The sequence below is a fragment of the Scaptodrosophila lebanonensis genome, unplaced genomic scaffold, assembly GCF_003285725.1.
Source record: "Scaptodrosophila lebanonensis strain 11010-0011.00,11010-0021.00 unplaced genomic scaffold, SlebRS2 tig00000001-arrow-pilon, whole genome shotgun sequence".
In the NCBI taxonomy this organism is placed as follows: domain Eukaryota; kingdom Metazoa; phylum Arthropoda; class Insecta; order Diptera; family Drosophilidae; genus Scaptodrosophila; species Scaptodrosophila lebanonensis.
The window spans coordinates 12,259,933-12,279,191 of NW_022060529.1; the positions used below are offsets into that span (position 1 = coordinate 12,259,933).

Consider the following 19,259-nt stretch of genomic DNA (forward strand, 5'->3'; position numbering starts at 1 on the left):
TTTATATGGCGAGGCAACAGCAACAGCAACGGCAACGGCAAAAGCTACGGCTACGGCAACAGCAACGGCTACGACGTTTGCGTTTGCGTCGTGGTAACGGTGTTGGTGACGTCGGTGGCGATGGCGGTGGCAGGTCGATGTGATTCTTGTTGTTGTTTGTGTTGTTGTTGTTGTTGTTGATGTTGTTTTCGGTTTTGCTTTAGCAGGGCCAGCAGCATTTTGCTTAATGTTGCATTATTCCGTTAGTTTTTTCCCTTGTCTTGGCCGTGGTACCATTTTCCTTAGCTCTGTTAGCTGCAAACCATAAATTTGCTCATTCGTCTTGATGAATATGTGTAACTAAGTGTGTTGGCATGTCTTTTAACTATGCAAACATGCATACATACATATGTACATATGTATATATGTATATACTATATGCATGTATTTACATATAAATCTGTGTTTCTCTGTTTGCTGCTTGTGCTAGTTTTGGGCCCTAACCCACCACGTTAATTATTAAAATTTCGTAAGAGAATTGTGTTTTGAATATTCGCACATTTCATTTTCTGTAAGCACATTTCCACATTGGGGGATCATAATAAATCAATCAGCGCACTTATTGTATTATTTATCGCAGAATCAACTTCTTAGTAAACATATAAATATATGTATGCATTTATTTACTATATGTATCTCGCACATTTCACTTTTCCGTATTGGTTTTTTATTATATTTTTTACTAGCACACCGTAGTATTCGTTGATACCGAGCTTGCAGCTTTGGCTGCTGCTCCCACAACGCCGCCGACGAATGAGAAGTTGACAAAGGCAAAGCGCGTTTACGATCACGAAAAGTCTTGCGACGACTAATGAACGTATCTGGTGCTTAAAATCAAGGGCTTCAGCTTTAACATTTCACAAAAATAAAACTATAAATACAAAGTGCTCTCAGCCGCGCTCGAACAACTACACTCTTGGGAAAATGCACAACAACGCATTGGCATATAACCGGGCCTATATACTGAGAGGGGGGGGCCCAGGCCCAGATACACACAGTATGTAGATATTTATGATTATAAGCGCGCAAAGCGAGGCAAGCCACAACAACAAGAGGAGAAGCAGCAGCTTTAGCCAGATATACTTGTAGCAGATATAACAGCTTGAACCGTGCCGATGACGAACCGCAACTAACTAACTGAGTGTGCGCCGCTCTCCCAGGCTGTGAGCTGACTGGCGGCATTCGCGAAGCTCGACGATCGTCGATGCGGTGCATAAGGCCAAAAGCAACAAGTCAAAAGGCTATATCTCTGCAGAGGTCGGCTATGGAATACCCTGCAAATTCCAAACAACTACACTAATAATACCAAAATAGTGTTAAAGTACACCAAAAACACTTTTCCTACATATGTTATAATTATGTGTAGTCTAATTATCCATCAACAATAAATACTTCAGCGTTATAATAAAAATTCGAAATATTCAAAATTATAAACATTGTTAATAAATATGTATTCCGTAAAACTAAATGCTAATTCGAACATACTCTCCAAATCAAACATTCTGACAGCTACACACTCAAGACTCAGAAGAAGCACCATGTCTAAAGCTATCATACAACATTTTTCTCCAACCAGATAGAAATTATTCATCTTGTTTTTTTGGTGCTTCCATTAACATATATCTGAAATATTTCTGACTTTGATGAAGATCTTAATAAGTTCAATAAATAAATTATAAAAATCTATTAAACATATTTAGTTGCGATACTTTTTTTTCTGTTTAATCAAAGCATTGAAGCCATGCATTCAGACATTCAACATTCAACAGACATTCAACAATACATTTTTACAAATATAAAATAGCCCAACCTAGAGCACTTCCGCGCAAGGATTAATAAGTTAGTGGTGGCTTATGCTTATCTAAATGTTTTGAAAAAACCTAATCGTTTCAGTCTTCGCAAAGGTCTAGCAGGAAGGAGTCCTCTTGCAAGCAAACTGCGGTGACTCAGAAGCCTGTCATTGTACGCGATACTAAAAATATAATTTAATTCAATCAACTAAAATATGTGTTTTGGCATTCCGTATGATTTTAATACAAGTGTTGAATGCCTTTTTTCGCTTCGAGACACACACAGCTCTACGAAACCAATATATTCTTTCACGGGTTGCTCAGTATAGGGTATAGAAAAGCGCACGAACAAACCTTTCGCGCAGCCAGTCTTGGGCCAACTTTGTCGTTGTTGGCATCGCTGAGGCCAGAGAGCAGGCGCGCCGTCGCATAGAGCAGCTGCCCAGCAAAGCGGAACGGCCGAAGCCATGGTGTCTGGGGTGCACTGGGGGGACAGGAGAGTGTGCAGTGTACGGCCAGTGGTTAGCCGATCTCATACAGCAACAACAAGCATGCGGCAAGTTCTTTTGAATCTAATGAAACAGACTTATTTAATATTCGTTCTCGCAGTGGCAGTCTTTTAAATATCTTCTCTCTGAAAGCTGCTGTTGTGTCTTGCACACATGCACACACATTAATACACTCACAGCTCAGAAAAACCTGTTCTTGCGTTTTTTTTTTTTGTTGTGGGAGAGACTTTGTTTGCATTTGGTTAGTTTCAATTGGTGGAGCCGTTGGCGCTGTGCTACTATGTATGTGTGTGTGTGTGTGATAGTGTACTTACATACAACGAGCCAAGCACATGGCTCACATACATAAATACATATGTACGTATATGTGTGAGAATACACGCATAAACGGTATGCAAATATTTTAGGTAATATGTGAAATCTTTGTAGAACCACTGTAGATCTATTTTCATAAAATATATGAAAATTAGGGCTTCGCCTTTATTGTCTATAACGTTTATACATACATACATACATATATATTTCACTACTTTGATTTCAAAGCAGAAATTCTTAAATCATATCCAAAGGGACTGTTAATAAATATTTAATTAGGATTTGCTTCCTTCAATGGATTATTTTAACAACTTATCCTATAAGCTAAGCTTTCGCCACTAAATCAATGTTGCCTAAAATGTATAATAAATCAAGAAGTGTCAAAGAGGAGGAGCGAGGTTTCAAATTACAATGTATTTCATTGTTACTGTTATAACGTTAAAGGTTATAAAGTTAATTGCTTAATACGCAGCATAAGGGATTCTCTATTTTGTCCTCCTATTGGTGCATCCAAAACGAGTTGAAAAAGCAAACAACCACCAAGTGTCCAATTTAATCACTCCCCACAAATATCCTTATTGTGTAATCGTTCTTGATATAAAAAAGAGATGATGCTTAAAGTTAATATATTTTTGTTTCATTTCAACTGCAATGTAATTCTAATTCTGATACAACCACATCTTTAAGTGTTAGTAGTTTCCGCTAATCTAGCCGATTAACGATTAAAGATGGTTTGTACAAAATAAAAGCTTAATAGACACTTTAATGCAGGCCCATATTACACGTTAATACTACAAATCCCCATTAAGATGCTGGCAAATTCATTTGGCAATGACTGTCTCTAATTCTAATTCTAATTCATTTACCATTTCTGGTGCAGCTTTAAGAATGATGATTTAAGAGGGTTCTTTTATTGCAAACAAGTCAGAACCGGCCACAGAACAGGCCATGTTTGTTGTACTATAATTTAAAAAAAAAATCGGTAAAACCGAAATGGAAGGATTAGCCGTAAACAATTTCAATTGTAATTTAAATGTATGAAATACTTATTTTATTAAAAGTAATGTAAAAGTATAACTTCTAGTTGAAATCCTAAAATATCACATGTTAAGATATAAAATAAAATTCATTGTAAGCTTAGTAAGTTTTCTCTTTACGCGAAAAAGTTTTAAAACAACCCTAAATTTGTATTATATATAATAAAACCACAAAAAGGTCAATACATTAAGATTACTAAGGTGCCAATGATAAGTATTCTTATGCTCAACGACTCAAATGCTTAAATTGTTGCAATAAATAATATTATTTATTTATTGGTGGTTCTTAGGTGGAATTCGGTCAGCGCTTTGGCCCTAACACAGCTTAAATCGGTTAAAATAAGACTCACTTATCAGGTCTCTTTTTGTATGAGGAACGTAACGTTCCTTTAAGGTTATTGAAATGGTTGACGTTAGATTAACAGGCTTATGTTAACTCTAAAAGTCTTTTTTTTTGTACCTTGTAAGAATTTATTAAAATGATGCCAAGCCACCTCTAATATATAATTATGCGAACTTTTTCTACAAAACTCGAGCTTCTAAAAATACAGATACATCATTCGAACTAAGCCAAAAATTCAAGAATTAAATGAGTACAATTCCAAAATTAATTACTTGAATGAACAATATAATGTGGAATTTAATTCTATAATTTATAATTTATATATATAATTATAATTTATAAGTATTTGCTGCTTATCAAATATTAAGTTTCAAGAACTTTTGACTGAATGGCGATATAATTAACAAAACTAAAGTTAAATTACGCACACGCCGTTCTTGGCGGAAAAGGGAAAATCAATTTTAATACTCAAATAGAGCCATATTTAAAACTTATTTTGGTCACCTCCCATTTTGTAGCTGATTGGCATCCGGCAATGATAAGCTTCTAAATTGCATATTACAACTGCTGGCACAGGCCAAGCCCTGCTAAAATCATGCCGAGCGAGGCCAACAAGCCACCCAGGTAAAAGTGCATTTGGCCACGCGTAAGGCATTAATATACATCTATATATCCATACTCGTATTCAGAATATGCCGAAAGAAGCAACCAGAGTTCATAATTAAGCGCCAGAATGCCAAAGCCGGCCCCGCACAAGCGCTACGTGGGTTAGATGCAAAATATTTGTTTATCACATCGCGATAATTGCCGGCGGCGCTTGCTGTGGTCGTGGATTTATGCGCAATCCAACGAGGCACAGCAACAGGCCGGCCAGACCAAAGAAGAACAACAAAACAAAAAGTAAGCGTGTGCCGACCGCCTTCACGTCTGGGGATCAAAGCGGGCCATGGCGGTGGTAACTACAAGCTTATTGGAGTGGCGCATGTGCAAATGGCTTAAGCTTGATCGAACCTACGGAGAGCAGCGCAGAGCGTCTTAAGCCACATCTCGGCTGCGTCCAGGCAACAACCTATAGCCGCTTGGCCCATCGGCTGCTCCAAAATTGTGGGCGTGTGACACTTGAGCTGCTATCGTCTGCGAATCTTACTTAAATGCTGAAAATAAAAGAAAAACAAATTATTGATAAGAAGATCGTCCGCCCTCTTACACTGAAAAGAAACACGAAAGCCAAACTTGGAGTTGCTTGAATGAATCGGACGCAGAGCCATCAGTTTTGTTCAGTGTAAGTTGTTTGCACAAGTTTCGCTGTAGGTGCAGTTGACTTTTATCAGAGATGAAGCGCAGCACACGTTGGTCCAGGCTCTGTCGTTCAAGCAAGCACACACGATGTTGATGGCTGTCTGCCTTTATCCCTTACTTTTTGTTATTATTTGTTATGTAAGTTTATGTGCGGGTTTTGTGCCATACCGGCTTTACATTTCCACCATTACCTTATATTGCGAATACTACATAAATATGTTTTCCGAACCGCCTAAATTTAATTTAAAGAAAATCATATGATATATTCCCCATTTAAACATATTCAATGATTTTGTCAAATTTCTACATCAGTAAATATTTAGTTAGGGTTTAAAAATTTGCATTTGCCGCCCAACGGTGCTGTAAAAGTACTTAAAAAGTGTGTACATACTCACAGCTATCGATAGTTTTATTCATTTCACATCACTAATTTAAGGCCTGCGATTTATGTTGGCGTGAAAAGAACGTCCACAAGTTTTTCGTCAATCGTAAAGTATACTTCAATTAATAATAAGCAGCGAAATACTTAACAAAAACAGTGCAGCACATATTACAATAATGGATCTCAATGGTCCTCAGTCGCTATCCAGCATACTCCTTCAGGAAGAACTAAAGCTTGTGCCAGACAACATTAAAGAAAAACTCACAGCATATATCGAACAATTTTCAGATGAATATTGTAAATACCGAGCATCAGCCAATCGCCTAAGTAAGTAAATGATAACATTTATTTAGCCATTAACGCATGTCATGAGCTTTTCGACCGAAAAACGTTGGAGCGCTAGAGCTCCTCTACACAAGCAAAGCCGGCATGTTGCGAATTGTGGGTTTTATTGTTTTTGGTCTTTAGGTGTGGACACACTTGAGATTTTATTGCATTGCAAATTTTTTCAGACGCGTTTTGTATATTCTATAATTTGGTTGCATGCAGACAGGTTAAGAATACATAAAAAGAGTGTAAATTACATTAAAATTTTTGTCTAAAATGGATCTTAATGGTCCGCAGTCGTTGGAAAACATTTTTGAGTCCGCCGAGATTGAACAGTTGTCAGTCGGTTTGCGGGATAAACTTACTACTTATATTGACGGAATTTTCAATGAATATTGCAAAGAACGCGCCGCAGCCAATCGCCTTTGTGAGTAAAGCCGGTGAAATTATTTGTAAACAGTTTTCAAATATGTAATTCTCGCATAACTTAAATCGTTTAAAAAAAAGGTTGACATTAGGGAGACTTCGACAGCAGGTTGCATACATGTACTTAAGTTCTATCTCTCCCATTTTCAGATGATTCTGAGCAGAAAATTGAAGAGTTGCAAAACGAAATCAAAGACTATCAATTAAAGTTCACCCACTTTGAGCAAAATGTTGCCGAGCTACGTACCCAGTTGGACGTTGTGTCGGCAGAACGTGCCCAATTATTTGACTCGGTCAGCAACCATGACCTCAGCGTGGGCTCGCTGCGCAAGGAGAAAAACGCTGTAGTTGAAGAGCGCGACTCACTTTTGAAGGTCATAGAGCGTCAGAACAGTGAGATCGAGCGTCTGAAAAATGATTTGCACACTTACCAGCAGCAGCTAAGTAGCGCTATAACCGCCAAATGTGAAGCCATTGCTCGGGTTGATGAAGTACAAAGCAAAGAGGTGGCATTGGACATCAAAGAGCGGCGCTTGGAAAGCGAGCATGCTATGCTGCAAAAAGAAATACAATTGCTGAACGCCGACCTGAGTCGCAACCAAGCGGAGCTCAACAATTTACGCCGAGACAAATCATTAAACACAATGCACTTAGAAGTACGTCTTAAGGAAAAGACCGACGAGTTGCAAATAGTACAAAACCAAAATTCACAGTATACTAAAACGATCGAAGACTTGAACAAGAAGATTGAAGAGCTAAATGAAAATATTTACCAACACAATATGGCTACCGAGCAATATGTGGACACTCTAAAAAAAGAACTAGATGCAAAGGAAAAGCTCGTAGATATATACAAGAATGCAGAGGACGATAGCGTTGCAGAGCGAAATGAGCTACTCACAGGAATTTCCGATTTGAAGCGTATGCTAACTGAAGCAACAGAGCAACATGGTGCTTTGGAATCTCAGTTTTTGAGGGCTAAACAGTCACATGCTGAGGAGGTGAATTGTCTAAACAAAACTATTGACGACCTAAAGACAGAAATAGCCCATGCAAACGACTTGCTAAAGGAGGTGCAGGAACAAAGCTTAGAGAGTGCTATTTGCAAACTGGCACCTACCGCTGCCGTCGCCAGTCGCCTTATTCGATCAGATATGTCCCTAACTGAACTCTACTCACTCTATGCTAAAACAGCCGAAGAATTGGAAGTGCAAAAACGCGAAAACTCTCAGCTTTCGTTGCAGATTAAGGCAATTGTGATGGAAATAAACGAACGTGCTCCCGTGCTAGAAAAGCAAGGCAATGACTACAACAAATTGCTTGATACCCAGAACATTTTGATGCAGCAACGAGACGAACTGATGGAAAAGAAACTAAAGCTCGAACACGACTTAGAAAACGCGCGCTTCGATGTGGCACATGCAACAAAAGAGAACAAGAAACTCAAGCAATCACAAACGGATCTAAGTCGCCAAGTGTGTGCGCTACTCGATGAGATCAACTACTTGCGCGCAGGCGTCAATCCTTCACGCCACCAAAAGCCATCAGGCCCCGTGTATAACTCAAACGACGCTATTTCGAAGGAGCTTGTCACCTTTGCCTCCATTACTGAAATGCAAGAAAAGAATGTAAAGATTTTGGCTTTAATAAGAGATTTGAGCTCACAATTGGAAGAGAATGAGAAGAGAAATGATGAATTTAATCTTAAAGTTCACGAGGAAAAACTTAAGAAGGCCGCAAAAAGGCTTGAGGAAATGGAAGAGGTCTTGGCGCAGAAAAACAACAGCATTACCACCTTAATGGCCAAGTGCGAACGCTATAAGAAGTTCTATTTTGAGGCTCAAAAGAAGTCTGGCAACCAATTGGTCGACCTGGACGATTCGACAGTGCTAGCAGACGAGTCTGCTGCTGATACTTCAAAGCCCATGAGTAGTACAAGCACTCAAGATGTAGAGGCTAAACTTGAGCGTCGCATCAAAAGCTTGGAGCAACAGCTGCAAGATGAAACAAAGAAGTATGCAGCTCTTAAGGAAAGCCATGATTACTACACGAACGAAAAACGTAAGAATGATGCCATGCTGCAGGAACAATTCGATGCAATGCGCAAGGAAGTTCGTGAACTGACCTCAGTAAATTGCAAGCTAATGAACGCCTCCGAATTCCAAAAGGAACAAGCTGAGCTTCTACAAAAGAACATTGCCACCTATAAGCTACAAATTGAAACGCTTGAGGAGCGCACAAAGAACTATGAGAAAACAATTATCAAACACGAGCAGACAGTAAACATGCTTAAGGATGAGGTGATGAATGCCCATCGCAAGCAGGCTACATCTGAATCCGAAGTACATCATCTGCGTCATGAGAATCGAATGCTGAAGGACACAAGTTCGCGTCTGCAGGCCGAAAAGGAAGGCTTCCATCGTGAGCAGCATAATCAAACACTTCTGCTTAATAACTTAGAGTTCATTAAGGCCAACTTAGAACGTTCCGAAACTGAAGGTCGTTTGCGTTTAGAACAGCGTCTCGACGATACCGTCCGTGAATTGTCTGCACAGCGACGTCATTTCCAGGAGGAAGAAGAAAAATTCCGCGAAACCGTCAACGAGTTCAAACGTCAGGCGGAAACAGCTAAAAAGCTAATGGAGGAAGAGAAACAACAGGCCGAGAAATTACAGGCGGAACTAATAAGCGTTCGTGAAGAGCTGGCCACTAAAGTGAATCAGCTCAATGAGCTCAGTAAGAAGCTGCAGGATAGCTTGACACCCTCCCAGAATGAGAATCCAATAACAGCGGCGAACAAGAAGGCACGTGAATTTGAGCTGAAATATGAGCAAACCAAGATTGAAGTTGATTCCCTAACCAATGAGCTAGCTAAGGCTCGAGAGCACGGCGAGCAGTTCTACAAAATGTCTCAATGTGCTGAGAGTGAAATCAAGCGCTTGCATGATATACATTCTGATATTTTGGCCAAGTCAGAAGAGGAGATTAAAAAACTTAAGAAATCCGAGGCAGAACTAAAGACGCGTGTAACAGATTTGGAAGCTGAAGTGATGCTCGCCACTGTAACAGAGCAGGGTAAGTCTACAAACCAATCGGATCAGTTAAGAACGTCGCAAGAAGAGCTCAAAAACCTGCTTGAAAAACTCACCGAATCTGGACGTACGATTCGAGAACTGCGAGCTGAAAATTCATCACTTTCCGATGCCCTCAATGCTGTCGAGGTCAAATACGCCAATGAAATGGTCTTGCATTCGGCTGATATTCAGCAACTGACCAAATTTAAAACCGAATTTTCACAGGTGAGCAACAAAAAAATTCTCTTTTGAATAAAAGGTTAACATAAAACCCCTTTTTTAGATACAAGATGAATTAAACAAACTTAAATGCGGTCGGGACTCTCTGCAGTCGGCTCACGATGAACTAAAGAAGGCCAATGAGGAAGCTCAAATAATGCTGCAAAAGGAGAAGGATGAGTTTGAGAAGCGCACAGCTGACTTAAACGCACTTAATTCCAGCTTGCACGACCAAATTGAAGCTTTGACCACCAAACTGGCCGCACTAACACAATCTGCCCCTAACCAGAGTATTAACGAATCGCAGCCAGACATCTCCACTACCGACTTAAATCTTTCCAATGCAAGTGAGGAGCTTAAGAACGAGCAGCTTCTGCAAATAATTAAATTCATACGCAAAGAAAAGGATTTGTATTCCGCTAAACTAGACATTGTGAAGGCTGAAAACGCACGCCTCGTTTCCGAGCACACTATACTGCAAAAGAAGGTTGATGAATTAAATGGCTATTTAAATCAGGAGCGTTCTAGGAGCGAAACAGACGTTGTTTCCGCCTCAAAACATGAGGAAGTGCTTCGCAAGATCGAGACCCTTAACGCTATTACGGACAGCAATCGTATATTACGTGAGGAGCGTAATTTATTAACAAAACGAGTTGCCGATTTAACTGAGCGTATTAGTAGTGTAGAGAAGGATTTGTTCCCCATGCAGCGCAGCAACAAAGAGCTGACATCTAAGATCGAAGAGCTTAACGTGGAGAACACTTCGCTTCGTACCGAAGCTATTAAATGGCGTCAGCGTGCCAATGCCCTAGTCGAGAAGAGCAACAGAAACCCCGAAGAATTCAAGCGGCTGCAAGCCGAGCGGGAACATCTAGCCAAGCTGCTAACGGCTGAAAAGGAACACATAAAGAAACTTAACGAGGAAATAGCTTCGTACAAGTCACGCCTGGAGAGCGAGGTGCCTGCGCTCAATAAACATATTCAACTTTTAAGTGAAGAGCGCAAGAAACTGAGCGAAGAGGCAATTTCGCTAAAACAAAATATCACTCGCATGACGCAGGAAATCATGGAGCTGAAGAATCGTCTCTTGCAAAAGGAGGAGGAACTGCTGAAGGCCAACGAAGATATTGAGACCAAGGACAGGTTTATACTTGAGAAGGAAACGAAGGAGGTGCAGTTGCGCAAGCTGGCGAAACGCTATAAGGACAACTATCAGGGCTTACAGGCGCAGGTAGGCGGAACCGAGGCAGCCGAGTTGCTGAAATTGCGCACCGAGTTAGAAGAAGTCAATAACACATTGCGCACCACCAAAGAGGAAAAAGACAAATTGACTACCGAATGTGATGAACTGAAGACCCGTTCCACCATCGACATTGACACGGCTGCTGTACTGCGTGAATCCAAGCAGAAAATAGAAAAACTAGTGCATGAGCTTACAGTTACTAGGACGGAGCTGGCAAATCAGGAAACATCGTTTGCTGCAACCAAAACCAGTTATGATGAAACGATTGCACGCCTGGAAAAGGAATTACAGGAGCATATTACTTCCAACAAGGATGTAAATGCGCGTCTTACACGGGACAATGAATCCTTGCATCTGCGCATCAACCAATTGACACGCCAGCTGGGATCTCAGCAATCAACAAAACCCTCGACTAGTTCTGTGGGCATTGCTGAGAAGGGCAACATATCCGACTCTTCGCCACGCACTGCCAACGTCAAGCCCATGTCGGGCTCGGCTACAGTGCAACAATCGGCCACTGTGACTCCTTGGCGTGGAGGGGAGACGCCACTGGCCAGCATACGCCCCATATCAGTGCAGAATAGTCGCACGGCCGCTATCTTGCCAACCAGTCAGCAACCCTCAGCGGGCAATGCTTCGACTTCGACATCCTCAACGTCCACATCGTCATCGTCGGCATCATCGGCCACTTCGGGCACAGGCAGTAGCAGCTCCTCAGCGGGCAACACGGCTTTGGTGCCACCACAGCAGCAGGTACATACTACTGGCAGCGCGACTCTGGAGTCTATGGCTTCATCGTCGCCAACTTCGTCGCACACAGATTACATGCCGTCCACCAGCTCAGCAGCTGTTGCTGTTGCCGCCATTCCGCCGATGGGGGCATCGTCTGCCGCCGAAAGTTCGCAGGAAGCCGAAAGCATTCAACAACACTCGCAACAGAATGATGCACAACTCTTTGTGGGTGGTGGCGGCAGTGGTGGTGGTTCCCAGCAACAGGTAGTCGCATTGGTGTCTCCCCGTGTCGAAGGCTCATCGTCGACATCCACTAGCACAACCTCCACACAAAATCAGACAGTTCCCAGTGTCCTAATTTCTCAGGAGGCCAGCAACCAGCAGCAGCCTAGCACATCGGGCAGCAGCAGCAGTTCCTCAACCGTAGTCAGCAGTCACAGTCGGCACACCCCATCCAGCAGCAATGTAACGACCACTCAGGCCGGTTGCTCATCAATTGGCATAGGCAAAAGACCGCGTGACATTGAGGGTGATTCGTCGACCAACGCCGAGGAGGGTGTACCCGAGAAAATAGCCAAACTGGGCAAGCGCTTACGTGCACCCATGCATAGTGGAGAACTCTCTGGAGCGCACATAGGAGACTCTGGTATGGATGCAGACCAAATGCCTACATCATCGCAACGCGACCAGGAAGATGATATTGTTGTTGTTGATTCCGATGAGGATGCTTTGGCTGATGCAGATGATGGCCCCATTGATGGTGGTGATGGCGAACAGGAGGGATACGAAGATTCATATGAACAGGACAATGAAATGGACGACAACGAAGGTGTGGACGATGAGCACAGTCTACCAGCAGAGGTGCAAGACAACAATGAAGTGGAAATGTCCGAGCAGCCATTACAAGTCCAAGAGGAGAGAGAAATTTTAGATGCCGCAGCTTCAGCTAATGTATCGGTGCAGGAAAATAATCAAAGCCAAGCCATCAGCAGTGGAAGTGGCGAATCGAATTCAAGTAATATTCCACAAGCTGAGCTCGCCTGGAAGCAAGCTCCGTCGACTTCAGCAGCTAGCCGTCGCACAGAGAAGTAAGCTTCCTTCCACGACCATCACGGTTGCCACACTTAACAGTACAATTTTTGATCAAGACAGAACGTAGCACTGCTTCGTGGTGAAAAAAAAACATCAAATATGTAATTGGATATTTGTTTTAGACTTTTAAATATAAAAACATGGCGCATTATCTGAAAGGCTCATTCGTGGACTAATTGTTTCGATGCAGCTACTATGTGACTTCCATCAAATAATACCGAGTATTATCTTTTGCATTAAAGTTTTGTAATAATTATTTAGTGGGGATAATTTAAGAACCAAACAAATACGGATCGTTTCACTTCTATTTAGTCAACTATGTAATTAAAAATCAAAAAACCGATTTGCGGATAAAAATGTAAGTACAGAAGACGCAAAACTATATTTTTGTAAAATTCTAGATGCTGATCAAATTTGTTTATAACAGAAGACATATGTGTTTCTCATGTTGATGTATAAGAAGAAAGTATGTACTCCCAAAGACCAAAATAGTACAATTGTGGCAATCGTGTAAATATTTATTATATCAAATGGAAACTAATTTTTTAAATTCTTATCCAATAGTTCCGTCGAAATTGTGAGTTCACCGCAGGTTTCAAACTTTGTTTTTAGTGAGCAGTCAACGGGCATGGATACTGAAGTAGACGGAACTTCTGTGGACGAAAGCGGGGTGAAGGATAGTGCTGGCACTAGTGTCGATTGCACCACAGATAACTCTCCCCCAAAGCCAAATGAGGGTGCAGAAACAAGTACGGCGGACCCCCACAAAAATCCCGATGAAAGCGGCGACGCATGCATCGACAATGCCAACGAAGCTGATGAAGCATTTGCACAAGAAACAGAAGCTGGTAACGATGATGATTTGCAGCAGTCGGGCAGCGAAAGTATGTGGTAAAACTCAAAACTATTTTCCATATTCCCATATCTGTACATTTTATTTATCCACAGCTCAAAACGTCGGAACAAGTCAATCAGAGTTTGCGGACAACCAAGGCCTCCAAAGCGATCGTGGCTCGGAGGAAAACGAAGGTACTGATGGCGTATCCTCAGAGGGTGAGAAACAGGCGGTGGAAGGAGTTGAGGTAAGATATAGAAAGTTAAGAAGAAATGGAAGAGTCTGTAAAGCTGCTTTGTCTGTCACACATCCACAACTTAGTTAAAATTGAACATCTGTACAGGTTTTTGCATAAGTGATATCAATCTTTTTTCATTCTTGTTGCAGGAGGAGGGTCGCGAAGCTGAGGCAACATCACCTTCAGAGAATACACGATCCCGCACCTTGCGCAGCACTATTCCAACTCGTCGCGGCTCTCGTGCCATGATGCGAGGACCCTCCAACAATAGGCCAACCCCGATAATCTGGCAGGGTGACGCCTCACCGGGCAGCGTTCGAAACCATAACATTAATCAGCGCAACCCTGATCAAGCACTTTCGGGGCCTCCGACCAACCGCATATTCACAAACCGCTCACGGGGTCGCCGGACAATGAGACGCCCTTCGCCAAACAATTACAACAATGGTCGATACCCATGAAGGCAACTCTATGATGCACTTCCGAATCAATATGGGTATTACTGATGAGAAGCGCTCTTGGCATTTACACCTATGAAATAGCACTTACAGACGCAACACAATGATGAAATTATCTATTATCCATTAATTTTTAAGTGGTTTTCCATAAGCTGCAGTCTCTGTATATTCATTAAGACTACCCCAAGCAAATAAATATAAAACAGTATAACTATTCCTAACTATTTTATTATAAACAGCTGGACAGTTTGGTGTTTTTAAATTCGTTTTCCTAAAAGGCTCTTTCCAATTTAAATTTTCTGACGCCGAACATGCCTAGTTACTTTTCTCCAAAATAAAGATTTTTCATTTGTTGGACTTTCAAAAATTAAAAGACCTTTTTATACGTTAATTTTCAATCTTTTTTACTTTGCCCAATTTCAAAAAATTTGAATGCGTCTAATTTCGTGATGCAAAAACATGCAACATGCCCGTACAAATTATTTAATGAACTAAATGAAGCTCCCCGCTTTAACTAAGCGTATTCAACATTTTGATTTTCCCCGTCATGGAACCAATTTCAACTTAACGGGCGGCAAAACCATCCAAAGATAAATTACAAAATTAGGTATTTTAGATTTCTTTTTATTTAGATTTGTAAAACCTTAACTCTGGCGTGGAAAAAGATAAATCTATCATGATTTACGATCGAGGACGTTCCTTCTTTTCCTTGTATAGAGCCAACAGTGAAACGTTTGCTACCTTGACCACCTTGAAACGGACTCCGGGAATATCACCGACGGCATGACCCTTACGACCGAAACCGGCAACCAAGACCTCGTCGTTTTCCTCAATGTAGTTCAAGCTACCGTCACGGGGAACGAAAGCGGTAATCTTCTTACCATTCTTGATGAGCTGCACTCTCACGCACTTGCGAATGGCAGAGTTGGGCTGTTTGGCTTCAACACCACTAACAAAAAAAGGAAAATTTCATTAGTTCCAATCAAATATAAAAGGAACGAAGATATTTTCTCACTGACTGCTGCTAGTACGCGTTGCAACTCACAGTATAATCCTGTGATTTGAGCTTCAAAGTAAACAAAGCACAAAAGTATACTGCGAGACATCAAACCCGCATCAAATGATTAATTACGACACCAGCATATTTAAAATATGTTCGATTGCACACTTACACTTTCTCGAGCACAATGCCTTTGGCGTGCGAGGCACCGCCGAAAGGATTAGCCTTCCATCTTGTGCCCAAGTGAGCCTTCTTGTAGTCCTTGTCGGCCCAACGTTGGTCACGACGGTGGTTCACATGCTTTCTGGCTGTTCGCAGACCTCTTGGCTTGCCTGTAACACACGTAGAAAACACACATTAGTTATGTTCTTGAAAATGGCTAAATCGGACTATGTAAACAAAAAATATTAATAACGCGGCGGCACTTTTAGGTTAGTTTGGGTGCACCTTAAATTTTTTAAGATAAAAGCTGTTTCGCACAATAGTTGTATTTACAGCACTGCAACAATCGTATTAATCCAAAAAACATGTGAATATTAGATTATATAGAACGATTCGTTGGATTTACGTGGATTTATGTAGTTTCAAAATTGTTAGCAAATTTTAGCAGTTCTTAATGTTGGTGTACGGCCGGAAGTATGCAGCGCTGCATTTAAATTTACTTACGTTTTAGCGCGCATAACTTGATTGATTACATTTATATACTGATTTTTTGTAAGGAAACGGCTATTTCACACAAAAAGTAGAGTTTTTAACAACTCACCCATGATTTTCCAACTGTCTCAGGCAATGGCGGAAATAAAAGAAAGAGGCAATGTCAAAATCTTCTTCTTCCATTATAGGTATTCGGTGCGGTTTGAAGTGCTGTAAAGTGTTGGCAGCTTGGAATACAGCTGTGTGAATGGCAGCACTAAAGTACTGCCAATCTCAAAAATATCAAATAACGAATTTTTGAATAAATACTTCTAGTTGGTGTAATTAGTATCCCTAAAATTTAATTAAACACTAATTTAATTAACCTAATACAATATAAAGCTTACATAGCTTACGAAAAAAATAAATATTACTTAAGCACTGAATATTATTGCCTTTTGAATTATTAAAAGGTTAAATTTCAACTACAATGAAAACATTTTGATTTTTTTTATCACCAACGGATTTTTGAAAAAAAAGGCTTACGAAACAAATAAATATTATTTAACCATTAAATATTATTGCTTTTTGAATCATTAAAAGATCAAATTTTCACTACAATTTTGATTTTATATAATTTCATTGTCACATTCAATTGCGATTCGTTAATCGCTGTATATTATAAGTTTATTCAATAATAATATGCTTAGAACCAAAAATAAACTTAATCAAAAAAATTTATGATACCAAATATCGAGCAATAACCTTGTTGCTTATCAATAGTTATTGAAATTTACCATCTAGTATCAGGAACCTTTGGATTTTTCAATTATTTGTTCAAATATACTTAGTATATTTAGTCACGTGTATGTATTTCTGCAAAGCTTACATATGCTGCGACACTAAAGTAAATAAATATAAACAACTCATATAGAATATGTATGTATGTAAGTACATACATACATACATACATGATAAATTCATTCAGCCTTTATGTTTTTTTGTTTGTTTACTTTATCTTAATCATATGAACTCGACTTTCGCATCAGAATTTCACAATATGTATACTCGTATGTATGTATGTACATACATACATGCATATGTACATATGTACATACGTACGTTTAACGTGTCGGTGTCTCCGAAATAGAAATATATACACATATGTAAATAAATATGTGGCAAGGTATTGGCCAAATAAATAATGAGAAATAATTACTCAATAATGTCGTTAACTTTTGTGATAATCTCTTTTTATTTGGCATTATATGTATATGAAGCACGAAAACGTGAATGAATCTCATTCATTTTTTTGTTATCTTGGTAATGGAAAAAGCCCGCATCACACCGATAAATGCATGTATGTGTGTACATTCATACCAACGTACACACGCACCAACGCACAGACAGAATACACAATTACGCATACAAGTAAACAAACTTGTGAATATATACGTACATGCAATATGTATGGTTGTAGTCCCGTCTACACAATGAATTTTATATCAAACAAGCGGTTTTGGTAATTTAAAAAAAAAACATTTTTTAGTTAGAAAAATGTATGAAAAGATACATATATACTTACACATGTACATATAGTACATACGTGCGAGCATATACATACATATGTATATCCAAAGAGCAACAATGTCAACATTCCCAACATATCCCATGCTCCCAGCCCTGCTACAACAACCAGTTGCGTCGCGTTGCGTATACGTACGGGGCTTCTGAGACGAAGCAGCGTGCAGAGGCGATTTTGGTTAATGAAAATAACAGAATGAAGAGCGCAAAGTAAGCTATGGTCAGACATGCAAACGATTTGGGCTCAAGTTTGCGTTACTTTAGAATTAGAACCTATGTAAATATACATATTTTAGTATAGAATTTTTGGTTGATTACGCAAATAACAATAATTGTGAAATTCGACATAAGTATGTTTGTGTCCTTTTGCATTACTAATGGATAAATGCATTAACAGCATTACAAAATATTACCAGTACGCCATGTTGCCTGAATGCTGCTGCGCTGCCGCAAAAGCTGCTCGCATATGCTGTTGTTTGTTACTTTTTGACAATCAATGACGAATCAGCCAGCACATGTGGTACTGTGGCTTGCATATAGACACACATATACATATGGACATATCTGAGAGATTGTAGCATGCTTCTGATAATACGTGCATATGTGTACACGAGGGGTGACTGATAAGTAATCGGCCTAACTAAGAATAAACAGTGCTTTCAATCAAATACGAATTATACTAATGGACATAGTTCATCAGTATGGTATTCGATTTTAAACAGACCAACATGCGCGAATCTAAATGAAAAAAAAATTAGTATTGCGTGATGAGATCAAAACTAAATTTTATGTTATCTATATCAATGTTATCAATATGTTATCGACTTTGAAATATTGGAAGTACAGACAGGCCTCCCAAAATATGGCTGGCATATCCCATGAAATGATAAAAGACATGATAAATGATAAAAGACAATCGATTAAGATGGAATTATCTTTAAATGGCTTCCATCTTATTCTCCTCAATGGAGAAATAAACGGATTTCCACTCAAAAATGTGATGTTTTATAACTTAGGCCGATTACTTATCAGCCAGCCCCATATAGTATATGTATACGTACTAATATAACAGGCGCATAGCCTTAACATTAACCAAACCAACACAACTGGAGGCACACTAACACATTCACGCACACTCCAAACGTTTGCGAGACAACTTTTGAGTTCTCGTCGCTGTTTCTGTTGCTTTTTCTGCTGCTGCTACTGCTGCTACTGCTGTTGTTGCTGTTGTTGGTGCTGCTGTTGTTGCTGCTTTTGTTGCTGTTGCTGCTTTCTGCTTAGTGGTTTTTACTGCTAGCACATTTCCCTTTAGTTATATTTAGGCTGTCGCTCGCATCGGTCGTAGGCGCTTGATCGCGCCTTGTAACGGAACTGGAAAGAACACAAAAACGCAAAAAGAAATAAAGAAATATAAACGGATTTTTGTATTTAAGCGCGTTTCGTTTAGCATACGGCGTGTGGCTCAGAACAGAAAGAAAAAGTATAAAAAGTAGCGTCACATCTTATGCAAATGCTTTAATGTGCTCTACATAAGTATATATGCGAGTGTATATGTTTTGTGTATGTATAAAACAAAATTTGGACTGACAACCGATACAGATATTTTTACTTGTGCTGCTCGACGATCCCCGCATTTTCTAGTCGTAGTTGATGGTGTTGTTGTTGCCTGCCTACGTTAACTTTC

The 19,259-nt window shown here is 40.0% G+C and overlaps 2 protein-coding genes across 4 annotated transcripts; one reads left to right on the plus strand and one right to left on the minus strand.

The window, feature by feature from the left end:
- The first annotated feature begins 5,793 nt into the window (after positions 1 to 5,793).
- LOC115634837 (nucleoprotein TPR) lies at positions 5,794 to 14,566 on the plus strand. 3 transcript variants are annotated; one of them, XM_030512962.1, is made up of 6 exons: positions 5,794 to 6,041; positions 6,618 to 9,766; positions 9,825 to 12,823; positions 13,392 to 13,718; positions 13,776 to 13,909; positions 14,050 to 14,188. In XM_030512962.1, exons 1-5 carry the CDS (start codon positions 5,891 to 5,893, stop codon positions 13,861 to 13,863), a joined length of 6,714 nt encoding a protein of 2,237 aa, XP_030368822.1. In that variant the 5' UTR covers positions 5,794 to 5,890; the 3' UTR covers positions 13,864 to 13,909; positions 14,050 to 14,188. The 3 variants fall into 3 exon arrangements, with proteins under 3 accessions (XP_030368822.1, XP_030388618.1, XP_030368821.1); XM_030532758.1 differs by having other exon boundaries at positions 5,795 to 6,041; positions 13,392 to 13,711; positions 14,050 to 14,566; XM_030512961.1 differs by lacking the exon at positions 5,794 to 6,041 and adding an exon at positions 6,300 to 6,468 and having other exon boundaries at positions 13,392 to 13,711; positions 14,050 to 14,566.
- Positions 14,567 to 14,961: 395 nt separating this feature from the next.
- Positions 14,962 to 16,140, minus strand: LOC115626713 (40S ribosomal protein S23). The gene is made up of 3 exons (XM_030522156.1): positions 16,122 to 16,140; positions 15,531 to 15,690; positions 14,962 to 15,307 (listed from the first exon to the last, which is right to left on the minus strand). Exons 1-3 carry the CDS (start codon positions 16,123 to 16,125, stop codon positions 15,040 to 15,042), a joined length of 432 nt encoding a protein of 143 aa, XP_030378016.1. The 5' UTR covers positions 16,126 to 16,140; the 3' UTR covers positions 14,962 to 15,039.
- Positions 16,141 to 19,259: the final 3,119 nt, after the last annotated feature.

Excerpts from the sequence above, each read along its gene's own strand:
- LOC115634837 (XM_030532758.1), top strand. The coding sequence starts at position 5,891 with ATGGATCTCAATGGTCCTCAGTCGCTATCCAGCATACTCCTTCAGGAA. Across the intron at positions 9,767-9,824 it reads TTAAAACCGAATTTTCACAG|ATACAAGATGAATTAAACAA; the intron begins GTGAGCAACAAA and ends CCCCTTTTTTAG. Across the intron at positions 13,712-13,775 it reads GCAGCAGTCGGGCAGCGAAA|CTCAAAACGTCGGAACAAGT; the intron begins GTATGTGGTAAA and ends ATTTATCCACAG.
- LOC115626713 (XM_030522156.1), bottom strand. Across the intron at positions 15,308-15,530 it reads GGCATTGTGCTCGAGAAAGT|TGGTGTTGAAGCCAAACAGC; the intron begins GTAAGTGTGCAA and ends TTTTTTTGTTAG.